The 26,820-nt window shown below is 38.1% G+C and overlaps 2 protein-coding genes across 6 annotated transcripts in view; one reads left to right on the forward strand and one right to left on the reverse strand.

Annotated features, from left to right (window-relative positions):
• Positions 1 to 9,572: 9,572 nt before the first annotated feature.
• Positions 9,573 to 20,033, forward strand: HNRNPH3 (heterogeneous nuclear ribonucleoprotein H3). 5 transcript variants are annotated; one of them, XM_002913738.4, is made up of 10 exons: positions 9,573 to 9,773; positions 14,518 to 14,652; positions 15,187 to 15,325; positions 15,848 to 16,032; positions 16,481 to 16,567; positions 16,884 to 16,999; positions 18,415 to 18,550; positions 19,340 to 19,435; positions 19,516 to 19,608; positions 19,733 to 20,033. In XM_002913738.4, exons 2-10 carry the CDS (start codon positions 14,541 to 14,543, stop codon positions 19,807 to 19,809), a joined length of 1,041 nt encoding a protein of 346 aa, XP_002913784.2. In that variant the 5' UTR covers positions 9,573 to 9,773; positions 14,518 to 14,540; the 3' UTR covers positions 19,810 to 20,033. The 5 variants fall into 5 exon arrangements, with proteins under 5 accessions (XP_002913784.2, XP_011232680.2, XP_011232675.2 ...); XM_011234378.3 differs by having other exon boundaries at positions 15,848 to 15,987; XM_011234373.3 differs by having other exon boundaries at positions 9,573 to 9,754.
• Positions 20,034 to 20,881: 848 nt separating this feature from the next.
• RUFY2 (RUN and FYVE domain containing 2) overlaps positions 20,882 to 26,820 on the reverse strand; it is a 48,008-nt gene continuing 42,069 nt past the window's right edge. The window contains 2 exon segments of the mRNA XM_034662600.1: positions 20,882 to 23,567; positions 23,655 to 23,732. Of these exon segments, the coding sequence (XP_034518491.1) occupies positions 23,424 to 23,567; positions 23,655 to 23,732 (222 nt within the window). The 3' untranslated portion in view covers positions 20,882 to 23,423.

Genomic DNA, 26,820 nt, shown 5'->3' on the forward strand with positions numbered 1-26,820 from the left:
AAGAGCAATAACTCGGGACACCTGGGTTGCTCAGTCAGTTAAGCGTCTGCCTTTGGCTCAGGTCATGATCCCAGGGTCCCTTGCTCAGCAGGGAACCTGCTTCTCCCTCTGCCTGCTGCTCCCCCTGCTTGTGCTCTCTCTCTCTGACAAACAAATAAAATCTTTTTTAAAAAGAGAGAGAGAGGGAACAATAACTCTGCCCAGGAAACAGAGGGAGCTCCAGAGATGAGGCAACATTTGAGTTGGTCCAAAAACACACATGAAGTGTTCAGCAGTTCCAGAAGATGGGAACAGACATCGTAGGCACAGTGCGTGAATTGATGACAGGGCAAACAAATTGATACAGAAATAGAGAGGGGAAGAGGATAGGAGAGGGTAAAGATGAGGCTTTAAAGATCTCCTGCACCCGATGTCTACAATTTGGTCTTCATCTTTGTAGGCTCCGAAATCCAAAGTTCGGTTCAACAGCGACTGTGGGTCAGGCTCCAGGGCTAAATACCCAGGGAGAGGAGAGAGGCTCATGAGTGAGTTACACCCCTCTATCCCAAGGTTCTAATCTTTTTTCTGAAAATGACTCTCTTTTCTCCCCCCGCAAATTAGTTTTGATTTAATTTCTCTAAGGAATAAGCACCTCCCACTAAATTACTGAGAGAAAATGTGAGGCAGATGAAATTTAAGCAGCTTGCCTTTCTTTACCCAGTAAGTGGGCTTGCACAAATTCTGGCATCCTGGTTAACCTAATAGCTGGTCCTGAGGTGCAGCTATCAGGCAGGGCGTTTTTCAAATGACCAAAATAATTAAAATTTTTCTTCTCTAGTTTTACCCACATTCCACTGGACCCTTAGAATGGCTTTATATGCCGTTCAATAATGCTAAACTCTTAACAGGATTTCTTTTCCTTTGGTGCCCGCTTCAAAGAACGAAGAGGTAGAACGGACAGAGTGGTGGGCAGCAAAGCAAAGTTTATTGATCAAAAGTACAGAGCTCCCGAAGAGGGAGGGGACCCCGAGAGGGTTGCCACCAGAGTTTCTAATCTAGGGGTTTTTATGAGATTGCTGGTGGGCGGCTTTAATCTAATTAACCCTCCAAAAGAGCCTGTCACCCAATCAGGTTTTTGTCATCTACCTATCATGTGAGAAAGGGTGGAGGGCTCCTTTCAGGGTGATGTAAAATCCTTTTAAGGGTGGTTTCCTCTTAGGGTGGCAAGGCCCCCTTGTCTCGGCCTGCTTTCTTGCAACTATCCTTCATTAAAACAAATATGCTGTTTAAATAGAAATCAATCACCACCAGAGGGTACAAGCTCATAAATCTAACTTTATATGATTTCCCAACTACTTGTATCTCTTTATCTTTTTAAAAGTTAGTCTTTGATAATCAATTTAGTATATGAATATGATCGCTTTATAAAAAATAAGTTAGTACAGAAAAAACAAAAATCGCATTTGACAATTCCCTGTCCCACTACCTTCCCCAGAGGTCTATCAGGTTTGTTTGTTTTTGAGAACACTATGGACGCTTACCTGAATTCTAATCTACCATGTAAATGTGAAGAAATCATAAGCCTCCCTTGTTCAAACGGCTTAGTCATTAAACCTGCTCATGGGTGTGCCTGGGAATACTAATGCTTACCTGTCCCTCTGTAACACTCTTTGTTTACGGTCTCTTGTGGCTACAGACAACAGAAAGTTGATTTCTGTTATTTCCCAGCTGTTAGCACAAAGGAACCTACTTAGCTTTTGCTTCTGACTGCTGCCTCAAAACTAGGCTACTCATTAGTAAATACCAGTTTAGTTTCTTGAAAATGTAAATACTTAAAAGGAGAGTACTGGCATTCAACGTGTACATGAGCACTGTCTACTTTACTAGCTGGTAAAAAGAAAATAACTATAAAAAAGAATTACAAGTAAAATAAGTTTTACATCAAAATTTGGAAGAAATGTATGTTTAAATCAGTTTCATCTAGCTATGAAGATTACATATATATGGCACTCTATTACTTTGTGTTTACTTTTATGCATATTTCCTAGACTTAATAAAGCTCTGGAACACTGCCTTTGTTAAAATATTAGCTTGGTTTTGTTAAAATAATACCCTGGTTTTGAATTCCTCAAGTATTTTTATGTTCAAACACCTACTGTTTTGGAATTTTTCACTTTTCTGTTGGTTTATGGTTATCATCATGGCTTAATATTTATCAGCCAATTTTTTTTTTTTTTAATTTTAGAGAGAGTGTGTGTGAGAAGGGGAAGGGGCAGAGGAAGAGGGAGAGAAAGAATCCCAGGCAGACTCCCTGCTGAGCAGGGAGCCTGACACTTGGCTTAATCTCAGGAAACTGAGATCATGACTGAGCTGAAACCAAGAGTCCAATGCTTAACCGACTGAGCCACCCAGGCGCCCTATCACTAAATTTTTTTAAAAATGCTCTATTTGGGGCATCTGGATAGCTCAGTTGGTTACATGTCTGCCTTTGGCTCAGGTCATGATTCCAGGGTCCTGGAACTGAGTCTCGAATTAGGCTCCCTACTCAGCGGGGAGCCTGCTTCTCCCTCTCCCTCTGCCTGCTGCTCCCCCTACTTGTGCTCTCTCTCTGTCAAATTAAGAAAAAAAATCTTTTAAAGAAAAATACTTTGACTACTTGAAAATAAGACCCACATTCTTGCCCCCTAAGAAATTCAAGGAGTTAGAATGGATTGCAGAAAATAGATGATGAACTGATGTTATGATTCTAAGTAATTAAACATGATTCAGTAGTTTATATGCAGTAATAAAACTCTCAACATATGCCAAAAATTGCTTAGACTCTTTCTATTCCTCTATAAAGAAGCTATATTTGACTATCCAACTATATATATCCAACTATATTTATATTTTGAATTGTGAATTTTTGGGTAGTCTTATAGTTAAAGAATCATCAATCTTTTTTTAAAGCACAGGTGAAGTTTCACTCTACCTTGGTGAAAGTGAATGGGTAAAAGTGAATCTACAGTCTTTAGAGAAAAATACTATCTCTCTCTCTCTATATATACTATTTGGGTTTAACTTTAGCAATGGTGGGAAGTAGTGGGGTTTTTTAATGTTATGGATCTTATTACAATCTTATGAATAAGTAAACAAAGTAATAATAACTCTTAAAACCTTGTAGCCTTTTCTATTTACATATATTGTTCTGTTCTTTTTATGTACACTTACAAATGCATGCTTACATTCGATCCCAGGTTTTGGCACCAAACAAACAAGTGCATGCTTACAAGAAATATACATATATTCTTTACATATATTCATATATATGATCTATCATAGATATACAAATTCATATATAGATATAAAATATGTAGTTAACCCAAAAGAAAGCAGTAATGGAGGAATAGAGAAACAATAAAGACATAGACACATAGAAAACAAATAGGAAATGGCAGACTTAAACCCTACTTTATCAGTAACTGTATCAAATGTAAATGGAATAAACTCTAATCAAAAGGCAGAGATCAGCAGAATTGATTTTTTTAAAAATGATCTAACTATGCTTTCTATGAGAGACACACTTGAAATTCATAGACACAAATAGGTTGAAAGTAAAAGAATGGGAAAAAGATATGCCATATAAACAGTGACCAAAATGGAGCTGAAGTAACTATACTAGTATCAGACAAAATAGACTTTAAAGACAAAATTGTTGCTAGAGACAAAGAAAGACATTTTATAATGATAAAAGGATCAATTCATTAGGACGATATAATAATTATAAACATACATGCACCTAACAACGGAACCCTAAAACATCTGAAGCAAAAACTGGCAGAATCAGAGAAATAGACAGTTTAATAATAATAGTGGGAGATTTCAAAGCCTACTTTCAGTAATAGAACAACTAGACAGAAGATCAGGAAAGAAACAGAAGACTTTAATAACACTGTAAACCAACTAGACCTAACAGACATCTATACAACATCTCCCAATAAAGGTAAACAACACATTCTTCTCAAGTGCGCATGGAACATTCTCCAAAACAGATTATATGTTAGGCCATAAAACAAGTCCCTGTAAATTTTTTTTAAGTTTATTAAGTCCCAGTAAATTTAAATACTTGGAATCATAAAAAGTATGTCCTCTACCAACAATGGAATGAAATTACATATCAATAACAAAAGGAAAAGGGAATTTGGGGAAATGTGGAAATTAAACAATATTCCCTAATGAACTGAGACTTTATGCATAAATGGCTGATTCTAGGGCCAGGGTAAAGAAATACCAGATGAGCCTGGAGCATCTTCTAGTACCAGAAAATAAGGCAGTACTCAAAAAATAAAAAGGATATGGGTGTGTCAAAGGATACAGGAGCCAACCTGAAGAAGTCTCAGTAGTCTAAGGAAGAACAATTTGAGCAAAAATAATAAATACAAATAATAATAAGGTAGTATTGAATTATACTCCAACTATAAAATCAATATCTAAGGGTCTGTACTGACATAAAAATTGGAAGAGAGGAAGGAAAGGAGGAAGAAGAGTTAAATCTTCCTTATAGAATAATTCCAAATAATTTATCTAGCTACTCTCCCTTCCAAGAGATGGAGCTTATATGCCTCTGTCCGCTTGAGTGTGGGCTGCACTCAAGTGACTTGTTTCCAAAGAGTAGAACATAGGAAGAGGATTTTAAAAAGTAACAGTGAAACTTGTTAACCTGGCAGAAGCCTGGCAAATACTACTTCAGCTGGGTGATCAAAACTAATATTATCAGTGATAAGTCATGTTGACCCTCAGCCTGCTGTTTCCCCTGCTTGTGCTCTGTCGAACAAATAAATAAAATCTTCAACAAAAAAAAATCCATCTCCCAGTTACCCCACCCCTCACCCCCTTCCTCAATTTCCATTTTATTAACAGTAATTGTATCTGCCTATATTAGAAAAACAGCAGTACATTACATGTGACATATTACTTATTCTGTCCAGAGGTGATACTTGGTATTCATATGAGTCCACGGATTTCCCTGAACTAATTTGCTGCTCCCCAACACAGTGCTTAGGACACCATACTTACCAAAAAAATTCTAATAAATTCACTGTTGAAATGAATCTATCAAGAATGAGCCACATTTACAAACAATGACATGACAAACATGCATGAAAGAGGATGGGACTAGAATTATTTCAACTACTAATCTCTACCCTATATAACAACCTAACCACCCATTTTAGAGATTAAAAAAAAAACAGATTCAGAAAAGTTAAATGCCTCAGAATCAAGCAGCTGGTAGGGAAGTGTCAAAGCTGGGATTGGAACCAAGGCCTGACTCCTTGATTATGAAGATAAGTCTAAGTTTTGCCATTGATTTTCTTTGTAAACTTTGAAGCATTAATTTATCTCTTGGTTCTTCTATTTCTTGGTCCATAAAATAATAACTTTCCTAGTCTGCATTGAAAATTAGTTACTTATGGAGTGCCTGGATGGCTCAGGCAGTAAAGCATCTGACTTTTGATCTCAGCTCAGGTTTCCATCTCAGGGTCATGAGTTCAAGCCCCTACTTAAAAAAAAAAAAAAAAGAATTAGTTACTTAAAGTGCTTTACCCCCAATATAGCCAACATAGTTTGTACACTGAGATATATATATATGTATATATATATAACAAAAACTATATTTTCATCTACCACTCAGAAACTTAAGATCAACAGGAAACAGTCTGTTACTCTATTATCTGTGCTGCTTCTGTTATTAATGTGTTTATGTCACATTAAAAGCTGTACAATAATTTGATTTAAAATCCTAAGTAGCTATCTTTTGTAGCTGTTATCCCTGTTCTTCACAACAATCCACTAGAACAGAAAGAATGTTCAATACTTCTAATTATTTTTAAAAATTAGAGAAAGAATGTGTTAGGTGCTTTCTTCCTTTTAAGTTTCCATTTGTTTACTTAGTGTATAACAATTAAAATTGGAAGAGACCTTTGGGTTTCCCTAATCCCAGAATGAACACTTAGTTGACTGAAAGAAACAAAAAAGTGTCAAGAATGTAAACTGTGGGGGCACCTGGGTGGCTCAGTTGTTAAGCGTCTGCCTTCGGCTCAGGGCGTGATTCCAGAGTCCTGGGATCGAGCCCACATCGGGCTCCTCGGCTGGGAGCCTGCTTCTTCCTCTCCCACTCCCCCTGCCTGTGTTCCCTCTCTCGCTGGCTGTCTCTCTCTCTCTCTGTCACATAAATAAATCTTTAAAAAAGAAAAAAGAAAGAATGTAAACTGTGTAATTAAGTCTTGTCTTGAGAAATAATTTTGAATCATGACAAGGAAGATCACTGCTTTCTAAAGACAATAGGTAAATATGAACAAGCATTTCACAAAACCTTAGTAAAGCAGATTTAGTGTTAAAAAGGCATTAACTGGGGGCGCCTGGGTGGCACAGCAGTTAAGCGACTGCCTTCGGCTCAGGGCGTGATCCCGGCGTTATGGGTTCGAGCCCCACATCAGGCTCCGCTGCGATGAGCCTGCTTCTTCCTCTCCCACTCCCCCTGCTTGTGTTCCCTCTCTCGCTGGCTGTCTCTATCTCTGTCAAATAAATAAATAAATAAATAAAATCTTTAAAAAATAAAAAAATAAAAAAAATAAAAAGGCATTAACTAATGAAAACCTACTCCTAGAAACTTATTTGTGGGGTTTGCTACATTTTTTAGCTTATTTGCTTTCCATAATGGCAAAAAGATTATGGTAATCCAGTTTTTGTTATTTTAGAATGCCACTGGGGTAATGCAAACAACTATCTTAACTAATTTTTAGTGAATGTGCCTTCCCTCTCCCAGAAGGGCGCATTGTCTTTCAATTTCTCTTTCTCTTTCTCTGGGCTCTGCATGGAATTTTCCTCTCCTCTTCATCTTGATGGTAATACATGATCACATGTTTGTTGTCTTGTTTTCCTCTTAGTAATGTAGGTACTTCCATTTCCTTCTACTTTTTCCTCTTTTCTCTTACTACGCCAACAAGATTCTTTCCAGGGTCCCTCTGATCTCTATGCTAACAGGAAAGCACTGAAGCTCTGAAATGACCAAAAGGAAGACAAAGAGAAAACAAAATCCCGAAAGCAGCTGGGAGTCCTCAGTTCTAACCATCTCTATGGTAACAATTCCACAGAGATCAATCTGGAAACAATTCTGTAGGGATCACTGGAGCAGTGGTGAACCAATCTCACCAAGACTTACAGAATTCAATATGCAAATAGGAATAGCTGATAGACCTTTTTTTTTTTTTTTTTTTGAGAAAAGCAGTAAAATAGGAAGCCAAATAAAAATTAGATTTGCCCCTGGGGCACCTGGCTGGCTCAGTTGGTAGAGCATAAGCCTTCTGAGCTCTGAGGTGTGGGTTCAAGCCCCACATTGGGTATAGAGATTACTTTTAAAAAATAAAAATTAAAACAAAAATCATTTTAAAAAAAGATTAGGTTTACCCCAAAATTAGTGTACATTTTTTTTTCAGATTCAAAGCTTCCTACTTGCTGTAATAATAAAAAGCAAAAGGAATGCGGGTACCAATTTCAAGTCCTTCCTAAGCATTCACACTGGCAAACAGCAGAGTGCCTGATATAAGGGAATTGTGGCCAAAACACAAAGAAAACACCGCAGTTCAGTGGTGAAAAGTCCTTAGAATGATTTTAGGATTGTGGCCCATAATCATACAGATTATGTGGAAAGAATGACAAACTGAATCAGGCACTAAATAGATTTTTTGAATTCAGGCAAGAGGTGAAAGGGATTACAGAATTCCATCTACCAAATCAGGTTGAAAGACTGAAAGAGTAAAGTAGTGATGTAACTTGAACCCAGAGAAGAACTCCATCAGTAGTGTGGGACCTTGGAGCTTACTAAAATGGCAATTTTTTACTGGGAGAGGAGCTCAAGGTGTCAGTGACACCAGGACATCAAGTTTCAGGCCTGTCCAAAAGTCTCCAGCCAATGAACCATTAACTGCAGGTCTCCTGAGCTGGTAATGTTTGTTAGGGGAAGTAACTTCAATTTGCCTAAAATGATGCTTGTTTCCTGAATGCATAGCTAAGTTATTTGCAACCCCAAGAAGGTCGCACAGTTGTCTAAAGGAGGTTTGAGGGTGGATTAAACCATGACATGGAAATGTTCATTATATGCAGGTAATTGGCCTCCTGCCTCCACCCTACACACTTGAGATCTCATGGGGTAAAAAATTTTTCAAGCTTCTCTGCTGCTAACACCGCTTATACCCCCTCATTCCACCTCAAGAGCTTCCCAACATCTGTAGTACAAAGTACAAGGTCTTTGGCTGGATATTAAAGGCCTGCAACCTAGTTTTGTCCACATTTCCAACCTACAGGAACATCCCTGTGTTCAAATTCATTTCCTTCCCTTCCTTGCACTTCATAAAGTTTCTACATTTGCACTTTAACTTGCTTTGATCTCTTTACCAGGACTGCCCTGCACCCTTCCCACAGAAATTTGGCTTGCATTTTTTTTTTTGAAAATTAAAAAAAAAAAAAAAAGCTATAAGGTGTCACTAAGGACCTTGGTGGTAGGCCAGCACAACCCAAAAGTATTAGGTGTCACTTGTACGTGCAATTTCCGAATGCAAAGCCCTATTTAGACAACAACCTGAACTCCTCAGTCATGAGTGCCTGACTTGTCACTGAGGTTATAAAGAGATTAAACTAACAAACAAAAAATAACAAATGAACTCAATAGGGAGAACAAACTGGTGGCTGCCAGAGGGGATGGCTGCCAAAAGTACAAACTTCTAGTTATAAAATAAATAAATCACGGAGATGAGAAGCAGAATAGGGAATATAGTCAATACTAGTATAATAACGTTATGTGGTAACTGATGGTGACTACACTTATCCTAATGAGCACTGAGAATAGAATTGTCTACTCAGTGTTGTACACCTAAAACTAATATAACACTGTTAATTGTGCTTCAAGAAAAACAAGTAGAGAGATGAAAAGCAAGAGAGAACGGGCAGGCACGAGGAGAAAGCGAGTAACTTTCTCCCAGGACTATCACAGGGAAAATCAAGAGGCCTCAGTGGAGGAGACCCGCTGGTGGGGAGCGGGTCGGGGCCGGTTCCCGAGTGACAGGGGAGGAGCCCCAGACCAACTGCCAAAATGGGGGTGTTTTGGTGGACACTTCTGTATCTTCGCAGGGTGGAAACACTTATTTTTACTGCAGAGCGCAAACCTGACAAGAAAAGCCCTCCTCGTTTCTGGCCGCCGAACCACGTGGCATCCCTTCCCTGCAGGTGACGCTGGGGTAAGGGTGCGGCCTCTACGGAATTTGTTCTTGGTGCGGACAGAGAATCGAACTTCACCAAACCACTTCAACACACTACTAACACTTCACATCCCCCCTGTGTGGGCAAAAAGATGGGCTCTGAGCATTTAACAGTTTTACAGTAATCCGCGTCTTTTTCTAACTGGACCAGCTCCGCTCCTTTCCACCTCTTTCCGCAACAAACCGAACACCCATTAGCGCGCAAGCGCACTTCTTGCCTCAGCGCCAAGACGGGATCGACTCCTTGTCTCGCGAGAGTGGGCCGGCCTGTCTTCATTGCTCTCGCCCCACCCCCTCCTTCTCGCTCGCTCTCTCCCATCCCCCCAAGCCAGTCGCTCTGCTGCGCAGCTCCCTTAGCGGTTGCCACCGCCGGAGACGGTTGGAAGAACCGTTGTGGCGAGCGCTACACGAGGCGGGCGACTTCTTCCTCTTCCCGACCGACCCCGCGAGCACCGGAGTCGGCGTTACTGTCGCCCGACAGGGTATCTGAAGTAAAAGGGGGTAGGTTGGGCTGGTGGTTTCGAGAGCGGAGTCGGGAGAAGGACGAAAGAGAGATGGGAGGGGGTGGGGTGGGGGGGAAGTGTCGAGGTCGTCGCTCGGAGGCGGCCAGACTGCGCCTCCCAGGCGATCTCCCACTTCAAGGAGGGCGGCCTGCCGGGGGGAGGACTTGCTCGGGTGAAAGCCAGTGGACGAGACTGAGGCCTGGAGTGGGGGTCACCCAGCATTTCCCCTCTTTCCCTGCTGGTTTGGCCTCCGCCATTTTGGGTACGGTGGCGCGGCCACCTCGGCTTCCCGCCCTTCCTCTTTCTTTCTACTTTTTGCCCCTCAGCTTCCAAAAACTGATTTAGAAGGCCGGGGGGTGGGTCGCAGCGCCCCGGAAGGGATGAGGGTGGGGAACGAAGCGAACAGGGAAAGGCTGGGCACTTGGGTAGGGGGAGGGTCTGGGCTGGCGGGCGCGCTCCCGATGGAAATGGCGCCGGATGGGCCTGGCCTCCCACCGCGGCCTCCCTTCCTCCGCAGTCTCGACGGGGCTACCAGGGCTGGCGGGAGTGCGAGTGACTTCTGACGCAGATTCCCAGGATGAGAGAGGCTGGAGCTGGGGGAGGAAAGCCAATGGCGACGAAGGCGCTCAACTCCCAAATCCAGGACAAAGGAGGCAAACGGCCTCCTTTGTAATTCCGCCGCCCGGTGGCGAAGGTTTTAAAGCCAGGCTTGGCTGCCGGACGGAGGCGGGGGGCGGGGAGGGAAGGGGCGTACTCTCCTTAGCTCTCTGGTCTCTAGGGCAGCTAGATAAACGAAAAGTCTCCGGGGAGGAATAAAGGACGCTTAGCCGGCCCTTATATTCCAGATTTGGAACTTCGAAAAGAGTACGTACTCATTTTCCAAAGGGTGTTTTTTTTTTTTCTTCTCACGTTTATTTTAAACGTAAACACTTTGTGGGTAATTGTTTTGTAAGCAGTAAAGCGGGTGACTTACCGAATAGGAATGTGAAATGGGCATATTTCAAATAGGTCGTTTGGGAATATGATATAGCTTTCTGAACTTTTGGGGGCGGGGGTGGTTTGGTTTAGCAATGGTTTTGTGTAGTTGGCATATACTGGGTTATAATTTAAGTAGGAGTTTTACCTTTGGGAAACATTTGTTAAAACACGATCAGTGATGGCATAAATTTGTGTAGCAGTTGAGTTACTGACTTTAAAATATTAAATCTCCAAAGGTTACATGTTGTGCAAAAAGGCTGTAGAAGTAAAATACAGTTAGCCTTTATTTTTATTTTGGTAGCTAAGCATGTTTTTTATTTAGTATAGGACTGTGGTAATATTTTGACCCAGAAAATAAGCCTACTCAACAAAAAGACAAACCAAAAGTCCAGTCATGTGGTGGTGTGATGATTTTTGTTCCTTAGAACACAAGAGAACTGGGTCTGTAATTTTCATTGAGTAGGGTACAAAGTGACAGGCAGCCTGAGAGTAACAGTTTCCAGTAATAACTGAGTCCTTACAAGAACTTTTTTTCAGCTTTAAAAAAACAACCTTCCTATTGAAGACGATCTAATTTTTAGTAGCCTTTGAAAAAGCCCAGTTTCCTGTAAAATAGTGCATGATAAAACCGCTTTCCTAATTGGATTACCCTAGAAACCCTTTTTTCTGCCCTCTTTCAGCTGCATCATAATCTGGAGATCCATCTGATTGCTGGTTGCCTTTATATTTTTAATAACCATGTTGTTTTTTCTGGTGTTCTTACTTTGGTAAAAAAGTGGCTGAGTTGCAGCAGGTGATGGTAACTTTGTTTTAGAATACCCTTTAGGTATTAGTGGTGTGTCTACTTTTTCTACTGAAAATTAAAGAGCAAGCACATTGGAAAGGGGAAATGATGTAAATTTTTTATTTTAGACATATCACACCACTTTTTGCCAAAGTTTGAAGTTCATTCTCATTTTTTTAGGACCATTGGGCTGCCATTTATAAAGTTACATTATTGGTGCATCACACCCTAACTTTATATGTTACATTTCAGAAGATAGTATCTGCCTCTGTGTTGTAAAGGAATTTGATGTTTCATTTGACCTCTTGTTAGGTGCTTAGCAGCTTTGAGATAATGATTCACATACCGTAACTTCACCCATTTAACCATACGTGGACTTTTGTGACTGGCTTCTTTCACTTAACATAACTTTTAGGAAATTAAAGTCCTATTCAAAACGGACTACAGTTACCTTAGTTCAACTGCTGGTATTTTTAATTGGTGCTAACACTTGGCAGCCTTAAAAGCAGAACTGAGATTAGTCATGACGTTGCAAAGAAAGGTTGAGATGGATTATCCTGAATAATTAGTAAACTCTAGTTTCCAAAACAGCTTTGTTAATGTATTAGAGCAGATTGTCTTTTTGTGTGCCTTCAGAGTTTCTCTTGGTTTTGTTTTGTAAGTAGAATTCTAGACTCAAATTTTGAGTTTTGAAGAAATCTTCTGTGGCTTTAAGTTGTGAACTCTTTATACATGTGGGGTGGAGAGTCATCCTGTAAAATAGTTTGTCTTCCGAATCTGGTTAACTTTCCGTCCACTTAAAATTGCATTAACAGTGTAGTGTGATTTTTATAGACGTAGTGCTTTGTTTTATATAGGTCTCTCTGGTATGGACTGATCCAAAAATCAAAACTAGTTTGCTTGCTAGTGTTTCTTGGAAAGGGCTATATTTTATAGAAAAGATAAGTCAATTTCCATCCTTTTTTGTTTGTTCCACAGTGTCTGTACAGTGAAGAAAGAAAAGGCTAAATGATAAAAAGCATCACACTGAGGTCTTTTCACAACAGATTAGATTGGTTTTGCAAAATACTTAATATTTTTCATGAGGAAGTAACATGTGATGTTACCTCCTCTCCACTTTTCCTTCTATTCTTGAATCACCCTTTACAGGAAAGAGTTTGTTTTGTTTTGATCTTTTGTGGGTTTTTTGTTGTTTGTTTTTGTTTGAAGTTGGTGCCATTTTTTAAAGTTCTTTCGTTTTTTTTGTTTTTTTAAGAAAATGGTAGAGATCTTCAGTATGTCCAGCTTTTTTTCCCCAAACTGATTCAGGGTCTACTTCTTTTGGGACTACTTTAGAACAGTATTTTTTATCTAGCTACTAACCCGTGGTAAACATTTCCACCCCCCCCCCAATCCTAGTGAAACTTGAAATCTTAAGCCTGCGTTGACTTTGGAAACGACTTGTAACTATCCTTAATTCCTTTCAAGACTCACGATAGTTTTCCATCCTTTAAAGTTCATTTATTTTGTTCGTGGTATATTTCAGTAGTTTTACAGGAGGTTCCCTTAAAATCCAGTACCATTGAATGATTACCATGCTACAGACTAAGCGTTATAAATAAGTCTTAAAACAGTCTAGTGAGGTTATGGGCACCACTTCTATATTTTAGAGCTGAACACAGAGGTTAAGTTTGCTTAAATCAACCAGCTAGTGAGTGGCAGAATAGGGATTCAAAACCAGTTTCTCTCTCTCTTTCTCTTTAAGAATTCATATCTGGTATTTAGGTTCCTAAAAATTAAGTTGTAATATCTAATACAAAAATAGTAGTCTTCCCACTCTGGATCTCTCTTTCTAGAGTGACTCCCAGGATTTTTAAAACAGCAAAACAAGTATGAAAGGTATTCATATGCAGAGGTATTTGATTAATAAACACATTTGGAAAATGTCTGCCTTAGGTTATTTTAAATGCACATATTCTAGGGAAAAAATTTTACTCTTTGCAGATGCTCCCCTTAACAGTTGGACTGATACAATTAGATGGTGTGTGGAATCAAATACTAGTGAACACTGTTACGAAATATCTTGAAGCGTAAAGGAATCAAGTGAACAAATTGTTTTGTTTACAGGGGAGGAGGTGGTGAGGGAAAGGTTTGAAATACTCAGGTGAGTAGGATTCCTACAGCTGCTTAGTGAAATTTGTAAGGTCTGGTAAGTTTTTGCAGCTGAAGGACTTCTGCATTAGCCTCCTTAAAGTGTTCTGGAATTCTGAAAGAAAGGATTGTTGTCTCTTGGGAATGGAACTGGGTGGGGATGGATTCTTTTAGGAGGGCTTCTCACTGTATCCTAAAATACTTTTTTTAATGTAAATGTATTACATTTTTTTAAATTTGTGTTTAAATGTATCCCAGTGAGTGAACTGGTTTTGAATGTACTATCTCCAATAACTTCCCAATAGGTAGCTTCAAAAAACATTGGTACTGTTGGAAGGCATTCACTTTTGAGTGGACTTTTACCTCAATTTAAAAATTCACCCTAATTAACTCATTTTAAAACTTGGCTTTTGATGAGTGTTTAGATTTAGTTAAAATAGAGATAGGAATTTTTCCTCCTTCCAAAACAATTTGATGTGTTCAGAATTAAAGTGCATCTAAAAAGTTGACTTTGTAATGCCATTTTTCTAACATCAAAGAAGTACTCAATGAACTTTTGACTTAGGCTTTTGCTGTGAGTGGACAGTGGTGCTGTGTGCAGCTTTTGAGTAAGTTTTAAGAAATTTACATAATGAAGTTTGGTCCTTAAAATTGGATACTTTTTGGAGGGAAGGGTCAGGTATCACTCACTTTTCCCAGTCTTTGCCTGCCCCAGATTGGGAAGGTGTCATTGTGGCATTGCCAACAAGCCATGTTATATTTCCTGTTGTGCACCATTGAGCGGTGTTCAGTACCTGTGGCAAGAGTATATTTTGATTGACTGCTTTATGTGCTTGTTTATTTTTTATAGCACTTAAATCAAACGTTATTGAGATGGATTGGGTTATGAAACATAATGGTCCAAATGACGCTAGTGATGGGACAGTACGACTTCGTGGACTGCCATTTGGTTGCAGCAAAGAGGAAATAGTTCAGTTCTTTCAAGGTACCTCTAGTATTAGTCAAAGTTTAGTTGTATTTTAATTTTATATTTTTATTACATTACTCAGTTTTTAATTTGTAAAACCCATTTGTTTTGGGGACTTTTGAGTATGATATCTTGGTTAATGTATTAAGTTATGAAATATGCTCCAGTTAATACTGAATACAGACTATGTAGAATATGTAAAACCTAACTAATGTGCAATAAACTTAAATGAGAGTAACTATGTATGATGAGATGAACCATGAATTATCATATGGAGCATAGTTAAATTTGATTTAGCTTTTTTAAATGTAATATAGGTGAGCTTTTAGTGTGTGTAATTTAAAAAGACACTGGTTGCCAAAAAAAATATGTAATCCAATAATATTTGAAAAAATCTTCCGCTTGTATTATGGGGTGATGGGAAACTTAAGCTTTTTTGTTTTGTTTTTGTTTTGTTTTGTTTAGACTTGTTTTAAATATTTGATTCAGATGGGAATGTTTCAGCCTTTAACACTGTTCCCCTTGATGGGGTTATTTGTCCTTGGGTTAAAGGGTTGGAAATCGTGCCAAATGGGATAACATTGACGATGGACTACCAGGGGAGAAGCACAGGGGAGGCCTTCGTGCAGTTTGCTTCAAAGGAGATAGCAGAAAATGCTCTGGGGAAACACAAGGAAAGAATAGGGCACAGGTGGGGATGGAGAGTTTGGGATGGTGTTAAATTTTTATTTTTGGGGGTTGTGGGTCACTATTGCTTAATGGGGGGGTTACAATAACATTTTTCTGGGGTAGTTTAAAAGAATTGATAATTATCTAAATTTAACTTGGAAACTACAGATTTGGGTGGGGAATTAATGCTAATAGTTTGCTTAAATTAAAATTAGATTGTTTCCATTTCTCTGTAGGATGTTGATAAATGCTTTTGTATAATCTGCTATTTTCTCTAAACATCTATCATGTACTAAAGGAAACAAGCTAAAAAATATATTTATATTATATGAATTGTTTTCAAGTGACTAATTTGTCTATGTAAAACTTAAATATTAATTACTTAAGTTTGTAGGTGTAAAAAATGTTAATTTATGGTGTATTTAGGCAATTTAAATTGGGTTATGTATCTAGATGTAGAAAAACTTACTGCATTTTTGCCCAATGTCTTATTTATTCTAATACATTCATGCTGAAACCTGTACCTTAAACCATTTTTAAATAGGTATATTGAGATCTTCAGAAGTAGCAGGAGTGAAATCAAAGGATTTTATGATCCACCAAGAAGATTGCTGGGCCAGCGACCGGGACCATATGATAGACCGATAGGAGGAAGAGGGGGTTATTATGGAGCTGGGCGTGGAAGTATGTATGACAGAATGCGACGAGGAGGTGATGGATATGATGGTGGTATGTGTATCTAATGAACAAAGGTTCTGTTGTCATTTTCTTAATGTTCCTGACACTTTGTCAAGAAATACAGAAATGGCAGTAATTTCAGTACCTACTAGGTTTTAAAACCTGTTCATGAAAATAATGGATTCCCGTGGCCAGCTATGGGACTTGATTGATGCACATATTGGCACCTAGATAAGTTATACAGCAATTAAAATGAAGGTTTTGATATATTTTGACACTTCTTGTTTGACAGCAGGATGAAAGTTAATTTTGATCTCTTAAATGTATTCTTTTGAGATTTTTTTATTTCCACTGTTATTTTCACATGCACTAAGTTGGGAGTTGTAAACTTGTAATAATAAGATAACCAGACTGCTTAGCACAAAATGATTTTTATAAACTGGATTATAAAATGTAGCTCTTGAAAGTGTATTCATGAATTTCTCATTAAATTACACAGGTTATGGAGGTTTTGATGACTATGGTGGCTATAATAATTATGGCTATGGGAATGATGGCTTTGATGACAGAATGAGAGATGGAAGAGGTAAATATTAAAGACCTACTCATTTTTAGATGAATGTTAGTAAGTATCTGTTTTATAATACCATGTGGTGATAATAGGTGACTTGTATGAAATCGTCACCTCGAGCATACTTCAGTGCATACCTATGTGGGGCCTTATATAGATGTATACTTACAGGTAAATTCTCGATTCGATGTTTAGAGCAACTGTTAAGGTTAATTGGTTGTCAAAGAAAAAAGTACAAATAGGAAAAGGTATGTATAGGGAAGAAGTGTTTTGTTGAAATGTTTTACTACATGTGTCAGTAGTTTATAATCTTTGGAAATTTTACTCTCAGGTATGGGAGGACATGGCTATGGTGGAGCTGGTGATGCAAGTTCAGGTTTTCATGGTGGTCATTTTGTACATATGAGAGGATTACCTTTTCGTGCAACTGAAAATGACATTGCTAATGTGAGTAGCTTTAGTAATTTATCAGTGATTTTATATTTTATCCTGGTATCTAATTTTGAAGCATTCTTAATATTCTCATCTTTGTCTTTATCGTTTTAATGTCAGAATCCATTTAATAGGAAAAAGTATACATATTGTTATCTATACTGGTTGATGAATGTTTTTTTTTGACCATTGTATGCTGACTTATCTAGGATTCAAGCAAGTAGAAAGTAGTATTCATAAAGTCCAGTTAAGAATTTAGTGAAAAGGGGGCGCCTGGGTGGCTCAGTCATTAAGCAATGTCTGCCTTTGGCTCAGGGCGTGATCCCGGAGTTCTGGGATCGAACCCCACATCAGGCTCCTCCGCTGGTAGCCTGCTTCTCCCTCTCCCACTCCCCCTGCTTGTGTTCCCTCTCTTGCTGGCTGTCTCTATCTCTGTCAAATGAATGAATAACATCTTTAAAAAAAAAAAAAATTTAGTGAAAAGATGGCTCAGCATTAGAGAGGAGAGGACTGGAAGATTGTTGCCCTTGTGTCAAGTATTGAAAGTGGAAAATGTAACAAAAATGTAACAAGTCAGTAAGATTTAGTAGTTTGGTTCAGCTTTGTAGCCACAGTGTGATTAGAAACAGGAGCTATGAAAATGGAGTTGACGCTATTGCTGATTTGAAACTGGTTGGTTTCAAATTGGTTAGAGTATCTGCAAACCAGCCCATGTGCATCTAGTCAGATCCATTCATTTGTCTATTGAGTAGCTGCAGTAGAGATTCAGTGGCCAACAAAGCCAAGACTATTTACTGTCTAGCTCTAAAAGAAATTTAGCTATAAATCTTACTGGGAACTGATTGGTCCTAAGTTCCAGGGACCTTTTAGGATTACTTTAACCTGATTAACTTGTGATTTACAACTAAGTGATATATTTTGGAGCTATCCCTGTACAGTTTGTCAGTTTGTCAAATTCCATTGGTCTGAGTCAAACACCTAAATTCTCTGCACATGTTTCTACATCTCTGGTGACTATTTATCCTTCAAGTGATAATTTTGAAATACCTTTCTTGGGAGTGGGAATGAAGGACTATTTTATTTATTTGACAGAGAGGGAGGAGAAGCAGGAGCAAGCTCCCTGATGAGCAGGGAGCCCGATATGATGGTCCTGATCCCAGGACCTGAGATCATGATCTGAGCCGAAGGCAGACTCTTAAGTGATTGAGCCACCCAGGCACCCCCACTTAGCTTATTTTAAAGAGATTGTTTCTTTGCATTTCCCCAAAGTGTATTATATTCTCAGAACCTTTGTAGTTGATTTGTTAGCTTTGCAATACAGGGCAGTAAAAAGGTTTGTTTAATGGATGAGGGAAAACCAAAGTATGTGGTAATTTACTTTTAATAATCTGAATAGAAAAACTAGTAAATAAGTGTTTTCTTTTATTTAGTTCTTCTCACCACTAAATCCAATACGAGTGCATATTGATATTGGAGCTGATGGCAGAGCAACAGGAGAGGCAGACGTAGAATTTGTGACACATGAAGATGCTGTAGCCGCCATGTCTAAAGATAAGAATAACATGCGTGAGTGGTGCCCTTGGCTTGCTGTCTCATTTCTTAGGTGTGAACTTGCTTATAGAATAACATTTGTAATTCCTCAAAGGTGAGATGTTACGGGGTCTATAGGTAGTAACTCTTGGCAGTCACTGGGACCTGAAACCATATGGCCTAAGAAGTTCAGACTTTAATGGCTTCCCAGGGGGCTTTTTATTGAAGACTTAATTCAGACTCAATACTTGACAGGTTATCTGAGCTTAAGTTATTAAAAAGGGAAAATGGGTGTATTGGCACTTAGCTTGAGTTCCCTTGCCATTTGCAAATTAACACTTTTTAACCCATCCATTGAGTTAGTTGGGTAAGTTATTTCTGCATGCCATCAAATCTATTTTAAACCATTAAATTTTACCTGACCAGTGATTCCTAAATCTGGCCACACACAGATCACTTTGTAATCAGTAAACAGTTTTCGTGGACATTATTTTCATGATTCTGATTCATTTCTTTAGGCATGGAATGTATTTTTAAGAAGCACAGTGACTGGTTCTGAAATAATGAATTGGCTCTTTTTATAGATAAGGAAACGGAGGCCCTGACCACTCTTCTATGTGTTTAACGTTGCACAGTTTGTGAACAAAACTTCATAGGTTAGATTTTAGCCCTATCCGGCATTCATTTTATCCTCCACAAGGAAGTATGTAAGCATACATTCAGGTTAATATTAGCTCAGGTTAATACTAGCTAATTATCCTTTTTATGGTTTTATTGATAATTTTGATCCATCGTTCCTTCCCTATTCCTCTTTTTGTCTTAAAGAACATCGGTACATTGAACTGTTCTTGAATTCTACTCCTGGAGGCAGTTCTGGAATGGGAGGTTCTGGAATGGGAGGCTACGGCAGAGATGGAATGGGTAGGTAAAGTTTTTTAAATGAGCAGAGTTATACACTTTGCAATCAATCTCAAACTTTTTTTTTTTTTTCCTTTTTAAAGATAATCAGGGAGGTTATGGATCTGTTGGAAGAATGGGAATGGGTAACAATTACAGTGGAGGATATGGTACTCCTGATGGCTTAGGTGGTTATGGTAAGTGGTTACAGTGGTTTGATTTGTTAGTCTCCATGTGTGTAGACACTTCTAAGTTTATGTATTATCTTCAATGAAGTATGCACTGATGCTTCCTGCTAAAACTTTTTTTTTTTTTTTTAAGGCCGTGGTGGTGGAGGCAGTGGTGGTTACTACGGGCAAGGTGGCATGAGTGGAGGTGGATGGCGTGGCATGTATTAAAGCATAACCAACCAACATAAAAGTCCTGACAGCAGTGTCTGGTCTACTAGACTTTCTTACAGATTTAATTTCTTTTGTATTTTAAGAACTTTATAATGACTGAAGGAATGTGTTTTCAAAATATTATTTGGTAAAGCAACAGATTGTGATGGGAAAATCTGTTTTCTGTAGGTTTTATTTGTTGCATACTTTGACTTAAAAATAAATTTTTATATTCAAACCACTGATGTTGATACTTTTTATATCCTAGTTACTCCTAAGGATGTGCTGCTTTCATAAGATCTGGGTTGATGTATTTTACTATTAGCTCTACAAGAAGTAGTATAGTGTAATTTTAGAGGGCAGTGGTTCAACTTTGCATAAACTACAAGTCTTATTAATAAGCAGACATGTGGAATAGAGCTTGGAAAATAGTGTAACTTTTTTTCTTCTGGAAAATACTGTAAATATAAAAACCTAAAGATGAGTAGGTGGCTTCAGGAGTATAAATTCAGCTAATTTCTATTTTAGTCATTCTTTTCAAATGTCATTTATCAGGCAAAGCTCTGAGATGTTGATCTTATTAAGAGGTGTTTGGAGTTCTGAATATTCATAATTGTGTTACCTGGGGATGAGAATGTTAGAAGTTTAAATTCTAGCCCTAGATTTTAGAATAAAATTCACTCAGCACTTGACTGAAGTACCAAAAAATGTTTCCAAAAAGGTGATAGTTATCATCTCAAAATGTCTTCGACTAGGTGAAGATTCTCAGTGACATGAGAATTCAGTACAAAATATTTACTGTGGAGTATAATTCTCACAGCTGTATTTTGTTTTCCTGCCCAATAAAGTGTATGGTTTTTCAATAACTGTATAAATGACTAAACAAATGTTAAGAGACAAGTCCATGTGATAGTTTTAATAAAAATGAGAGTCCTGGAAGTTGGATTTTGCATTTGATATCTGTTTGGAGTTTTAGAGCCATTGTGTTAAAAAAATACTATATGTAGCAAGGAAAAGGTGCTTTTTACTTTTAATCCCTTTGATCAATATGGCTTTTTCCCCCCCAAATTGGCTAATGGATCAAAATGAAACCTGTCAATGTGAATTTATTGACCTTGTTACTTGTTTTTGCTAGAAATATTAATGTAATAAATATCAACGTGGGAGAATAGCGTGGCCTCTGTCCTAGAATGCTTTGTGTTGGTTACTGATTGTAAATCAGAATGGTAGAAGATCCTCTTAAGTGAACAGTAGACAAAAGTGACACTTAAGGAGTGATTTCTGCTGTTAGAGAAGGAAGTTATTAGCTTATTAAATGGAACCTATCAGTGTTCAAGCAGTGATCCATCTTAATGTTTGTACCCCTCCCTTCAATTACCCATTTAAATATTAGGCTCATACCACTTACCTTTTTTAAAGATCCTATGTGCTTTTATTTTGCCAGGACCTGCCCTGTTAAAATCTAGGTATTAAAGTTAATGCAAGTTGCCCTTTGAAAGGCTAATTTTTCATATCTTATCTTTTATTTGGTTTATAAAATTCACATTTTATTTTAAAACATTGCAAAGTAGAAGAATTACAGTCACAATTCCTTGGCACCATGACAGCATTATTGTGGTAGTACTGGCTAGACAAGGGAATGGTATGTGAAATTCATTAAGATAATACATTCTAGGAGGGCAAATCTTGAAGAATAGAAAGTGTAGATTCACGGTACAAACTGGAAGTTTTATAATAAAATCCAACATTTAATATAAATGGCTTTTAAATAAGAGCCCAAACTAAATGAAGCAAATTGAATTGCTGTCATAATAGCCTGACTACAAAAAGCCCAAAAATCAATTGTGATAAACAGGAGTTTTGAATAACAATTTAAAGGGGGTCTGAAAATCATGGTTTCTTTGTTGACTGAAACCCAGCTTTGGAATTTAAGCAAAATCACATTTTAAAATTTGTACTATTTATGCACAGTTATAAAAAACACCTAGTATTTGAAATTTCATATTTGCTTATTTTTAGCAATCATAAAAATGTTAATTTATCCCATCAATACAAAACAGTTCAAGAATATAATTCTTCTCTTGACAATATTTCTGTTGGCATTCAAGAAAGACCACCTAAAAATCTGTACAGCAGTTCTAACTGAAGACCTCAAAGCCAACTGGATATAGAGAAAATAAATCCTCAAGTAAAATACTGATTTCATACTTTGGCAATTTAGAAAATTAATTTAAGACCCTAGTGAAAGTATATACTCTGAGGAAAGGATCCTGCAGAATAAGGAACCCCGTCCTAGTTGGGAGGGGGTGGCCATGATTGACTAAATCTAATGCTCCTAGGAGTAATCGAAGTTTCCTATCTGACCTGTTTGAAAGGTTCACAGACTTAAAGTGCATGGCTGAAGTTAACACCAAGGGGGAAAAAAAGGATCTCCCAAGTGGTGATGCTGTTCAAAGGATTATACCAGAGTAACCTTTTACATATTCTTGGTGTGCTACAAGTATGGTAAAATGGGATTAGTGTTTATTCAATCTCTCATGCTGGAAGTAGATCATGTATTTCATGGCAGGGCTGAGACCACGTCTTCATCTGCTCAAGATCCTGGCATGGAGGTGCTCACTGTGGGGTGAATACTTCACTCTATACATAACTGCAGTAGTGGATTCCTACACTGTCATGCTGCTTAAAAGTTACTGGAATGGAAATAAAATTTTTAAGCACTCAATTCCTATCAAAGGTAAACTATTTTGGATTTCTCTTTTAATGCTTACAGGAGACTCAGGAGCCTGTAATCCCTTACTGTTAATAAACATTTTTTCCTGGGGATGGATTTTTTTTTCTTTCTAATTTAAAGAGGTGTGAGCCCTCCCTAAAAAAGTTGTAGTTTGGCGAGTCAGGTGTAGCATATAATGTGCAAGTAACAATGTAAAAGACTGGTTTAAACTTCCTTTCAAAACAAGGAAAAAGTTGAGGTAAAATAATACCTCTTTAACCTACTATATCTGAAAAGTATCAGTAAATACATTGATTAGAGGAAGACTAAAAGGAAATTTTATAGAATAAAATATTGGCCTTTCCTAATGCAAAATGGGCAAAGGAAGTGGGGCAGAAAGGACAAGTAATTAAGGTTGAAATTTTAGCAAGCTAATGAAAAGACTGTTGAACTGGAATATTAATACTTGTAAAAAGTTCAATGCATTTCTGATCTTTCTGAGAACTGTGAAGCTTTAAAGTGCATTAAGAAAATTACAGGCATCAAATACCAACTTGACAATTTGCGGAATAAAAGAATCTGAACCCCTATTTTTAAAAAGGCCTTTACAGGATAAGGCAAATGTGTGTTAGCTCTGCTATCTGGCCTTTTTAGTGGCGTTATGTTACATGATTACATCAATTATGTATTAAGTGAAAGTTATTTTAAAGCATGCCCTGTCTAAAGTTATTTTTGAGTAACAATGAAGAGCTATTCTACAGCTGCTAATTCTCATGAGCTGAATATGTGGAAGATAAAACTGGTACCAATACAGTCTGAAAGCTGCTTAGAAGGGCTCTCTAAATACATCATGTACATGGTTCATACATTAACCATTCAGTGTAGGTACTTTCCTTCACAAGGTCTTAGTTCTGGAGTCTTATGGCAAATTAGACGAGCATCTCTGGATCAGCAGAGCATGACAGGAATCACAAACCCGTACTGGTTTTGGTGAAGAAGGCAAAGGCAGTTCGTTGTCAGAGCAAGCATTACAGAAAATTTCCCCACAGTTTCTACAGTGGTGCTAATAAATGGAAAAATCAAAGAAAAAAGTTAAATTAGAAGCCATGTTTGCATCAAGTCTTTTGGACTCACTTTCTATCTCCCTTACCTTTCTCTTAGAGAGTGAGAATTCCTTTTCACAAAGTTTACAATGTGTTGCTTCTTTGTCTTTCAACCAAACCAGTCCCTAGAAGGAAGAAGCATGAATATTAATGCTCAAATTGTTATCACTAAAAATTACATATGAAAACATTTTCAACCAAGAACATCTTGTAGGAATATAGAGAGAGGAATTGGAAAGGAGTCCTTTTCTTTGAGAGATACTGAAGTAGCTGGAGAATAAGTGTGGGATTTGCTTCAAAATAATCTGGGTAAGGGAGAAGGGATAAGGGTTGAATATAAATAAAAAAAGATAGGCCACATACTGTTAAATATTGAAACTGGGTAATGGGTTAGTTTTTTCCTGTACAATTGTTTATGTTTGGACATTTCCATTATAAAATGTTTAAAAATTTATTAATGGGAATTTTCTTTAAGGAAGAAAGAGGCTTAGAGATTACCTAGTCCAACAAAATTTAAGGATACATTTTCACTATGAAATGCATGAGTTTGGCATTCTGTATACTATATACCACAGTAAGTCCGTAAAATTTGAAGAGAATTTGGAAATCAGATGTTAGAATTCATTATTTTAGAGGAGACTTCACCTTAAGTTTTTTACATAGCTATTAATTTCCCTTAAATTCTATAACAAATTTAATGGCTACTGTGTAGATAAGTAGAAAATTTATGTATTGTCCTTAACAGGTCAGAATTAACATGACACCTGAAATTTCTAAATTGACCCATTCTTTTTAAAGATTTTATTTATTTGACAGAGAGAGAGACAGCCAGCGAGAGAGGGAACACAAAGAGGGGGAGTGCGAGAGGAAGAAGCAGGCTCATAGCAGAGGAGCCTGATGTGGGGCTTGATCCCATAACACCAGGATCACGCCCTGAGCCGAAGGCAGACGCTTAACTGCTGTGTCACCCAGGCGCCCCTAAATTGACCCATTCTTAACCCATCTAAGATCCTGGCTAGGAACATTTTTTCCCTACAAAAGCAATTTTGTTAGATGATGCCAATTTTATATGAGAAGACCCAGGTGAAGGAACAGTCTTCAGTGCTTCTGGTTAATCTCTCTCGTGACGTGTTCTTTTTTAAAACAGTCTAGACTAAGCCACGTTGCTGCTGCCAAAGAACCAAGTACAGCTGACCCTTGAACAATTGGGGATGGGGTGCCGAGCTCCACATTGACAAAAATCTGCATGTAACTCTTGACTCCCCCCAGAACTTTACATTTAATAACCTACTATTGACCAGAAGCCTTACCAGTAACAGATAACACATATATTGTATACATATTACATGTATACATATACTATTGTATTTGTACAATAAAGTAAGCCAGAGGGGGGAAAAACCTGAATAACTTAGACACACCAGTAAAGAATCAAATGACTTGAATTGTAGAATTTTTTTTTAAAGCAAGATGGGACCTTAAAGATAATCCAATGCAACTTGTTGAATGCCATTAAAAAGGAAAGCAACTTCCCGAATGTCCAAAAGCCACCTAGTGGAAGCACTTTGCTTCCCACCAAGCTATTCCTTAAGGGATGGAGAGCCTGCTATGGAGTAGATTTCCAAGCAAAAGTAATCTTTCTGACATCAGGGCTTGGTCTTCCAGAATTATTTTACTGTTTTTTCTTTTTTAAGAATTATTTATTTGAAAGAGAACGTGTGCAAACAGGGGGAAGAGCAATGGTAGAGGGAAAGAAGCAGACTCTGCTGAGCCCAGAGCCCAACGTGGGGCTCGATCTCACAACCCTGAGATCATGACCCGAGGTGAATTGAATGAAAGCTGGTTGCTTAACCGACTGAGCCACCCAGGCACCACCAGACTTATTTTAATTGGACTGAACTTTCCCTTCCTGTTTCCCAAGGAGAAAAGCTGTAACAGTGCAGGGGGAGGCCTAGTGTGTCTGCAGGAAGAGACCTCAGAGATCAGTACCTACAGCTCCCATTTTACAGGTATGAAAACCTGTCCAGAGAGCTAAAGCTGCGTCCTCAAGGAAACCGATGTTTTCAAGCAGAGTTAAACTAGAAGGGAACAAGCTATTGCTCTGTAAACATGGCTATTATTCTCTGCCCAACTCCAGAACGTCAGCCACCCGACTTACACCCAGCAGACGGGATATTAGAGGATCCTTCTCTGGAGAAACTCAACTGCCACAGAGAAAAGTCCTGGAAATATTAACATAATTTGGAGAAGGTGCCCAACAGTTTGCTAGTTAACAGATTTCTCAACGGTGAGGCCTACCAGTCTGTAACAACCCACTCCCATCTCTCAACCACCACGCACAGGGCTTTCAAGATTTTTTGTGCCTTTATTGAAATGGGATTTTCCAACATTTGAGGAATAATAGACATGAGGTACTTGAGCCAAACAAACAAGCCCAGGAAGGGAATTCAAAAGAAAGAATGGCAGTAGCAAAAGAAAACTTTAAAGAAACTACAATGAATATCCTCAGAGATAAAATGCAGGATGCCATTTTTAAAAGGAACAATAAGTAAATAAGGGCCTGATATTAAAGATAGGGTAGCAGACATAAAATTTCTCACAGAAAGTTGTACCTGAATCTAACCCAACCTTTAGATTTAACTTCCAGTTTGCAGGCTATTCAGAGAACAGAGGGACGAGTTTAAGACTGCTATGAGCCAGGAGATAAAACCCAGAATGTAAGAAACTGTAGGAATAGCTATTGACCCGTCAACTGGTCAACAGCAAGAACAAAAAAAATCCAGTAACAAATATATCAATTTTCATACATACCAAAACAGAACCCCACATAATATTTTGTTGAAGATAGACATGAATGATAAAACTATAAAGAAAAACAACATAATGATGAACACAAAATAGAGCATTATTACTATAAGTCTGAGAATGTAATCAGGGAGCAAACATGCTCTATTATAAGCTAATCAGAGAGTATGCCAGTGTTTGGTTTTTGTTTTGTTTTAAATAATAGGTGTGTTTAAGATTTTATTTGAGAGAGAGCAGGGGGCAGGGGCAGAGAGGGAGGGAAAAGCAGGCTCCCCACTGAGCAGGGAGCCGGACGCAGGACTAGATCCCAGGATTCTGAGATCATGACCTGAGCTGAAGGCAGTTAACCAACTGAGCCACCCAGGCGCCCTATGCTAGTGTTTTTAAATTGTATTTATACAGTTATAT

Source organism: Ailuropoda melanoleuca, chromosome 6, assembly GCF_002007445.2.
Source record: "Ailuropoda melanoleuca isolate Jingjing chromosome 6, ASM200744v2, whole genome shotgun sequence".
Classification (NCBI taxonomy): Eukaryota; Metazoa; Chordata; class Mammalia; order Carnivora; family Ursidae; genus Ailuropoda; species Ailuropoda melanoleuca.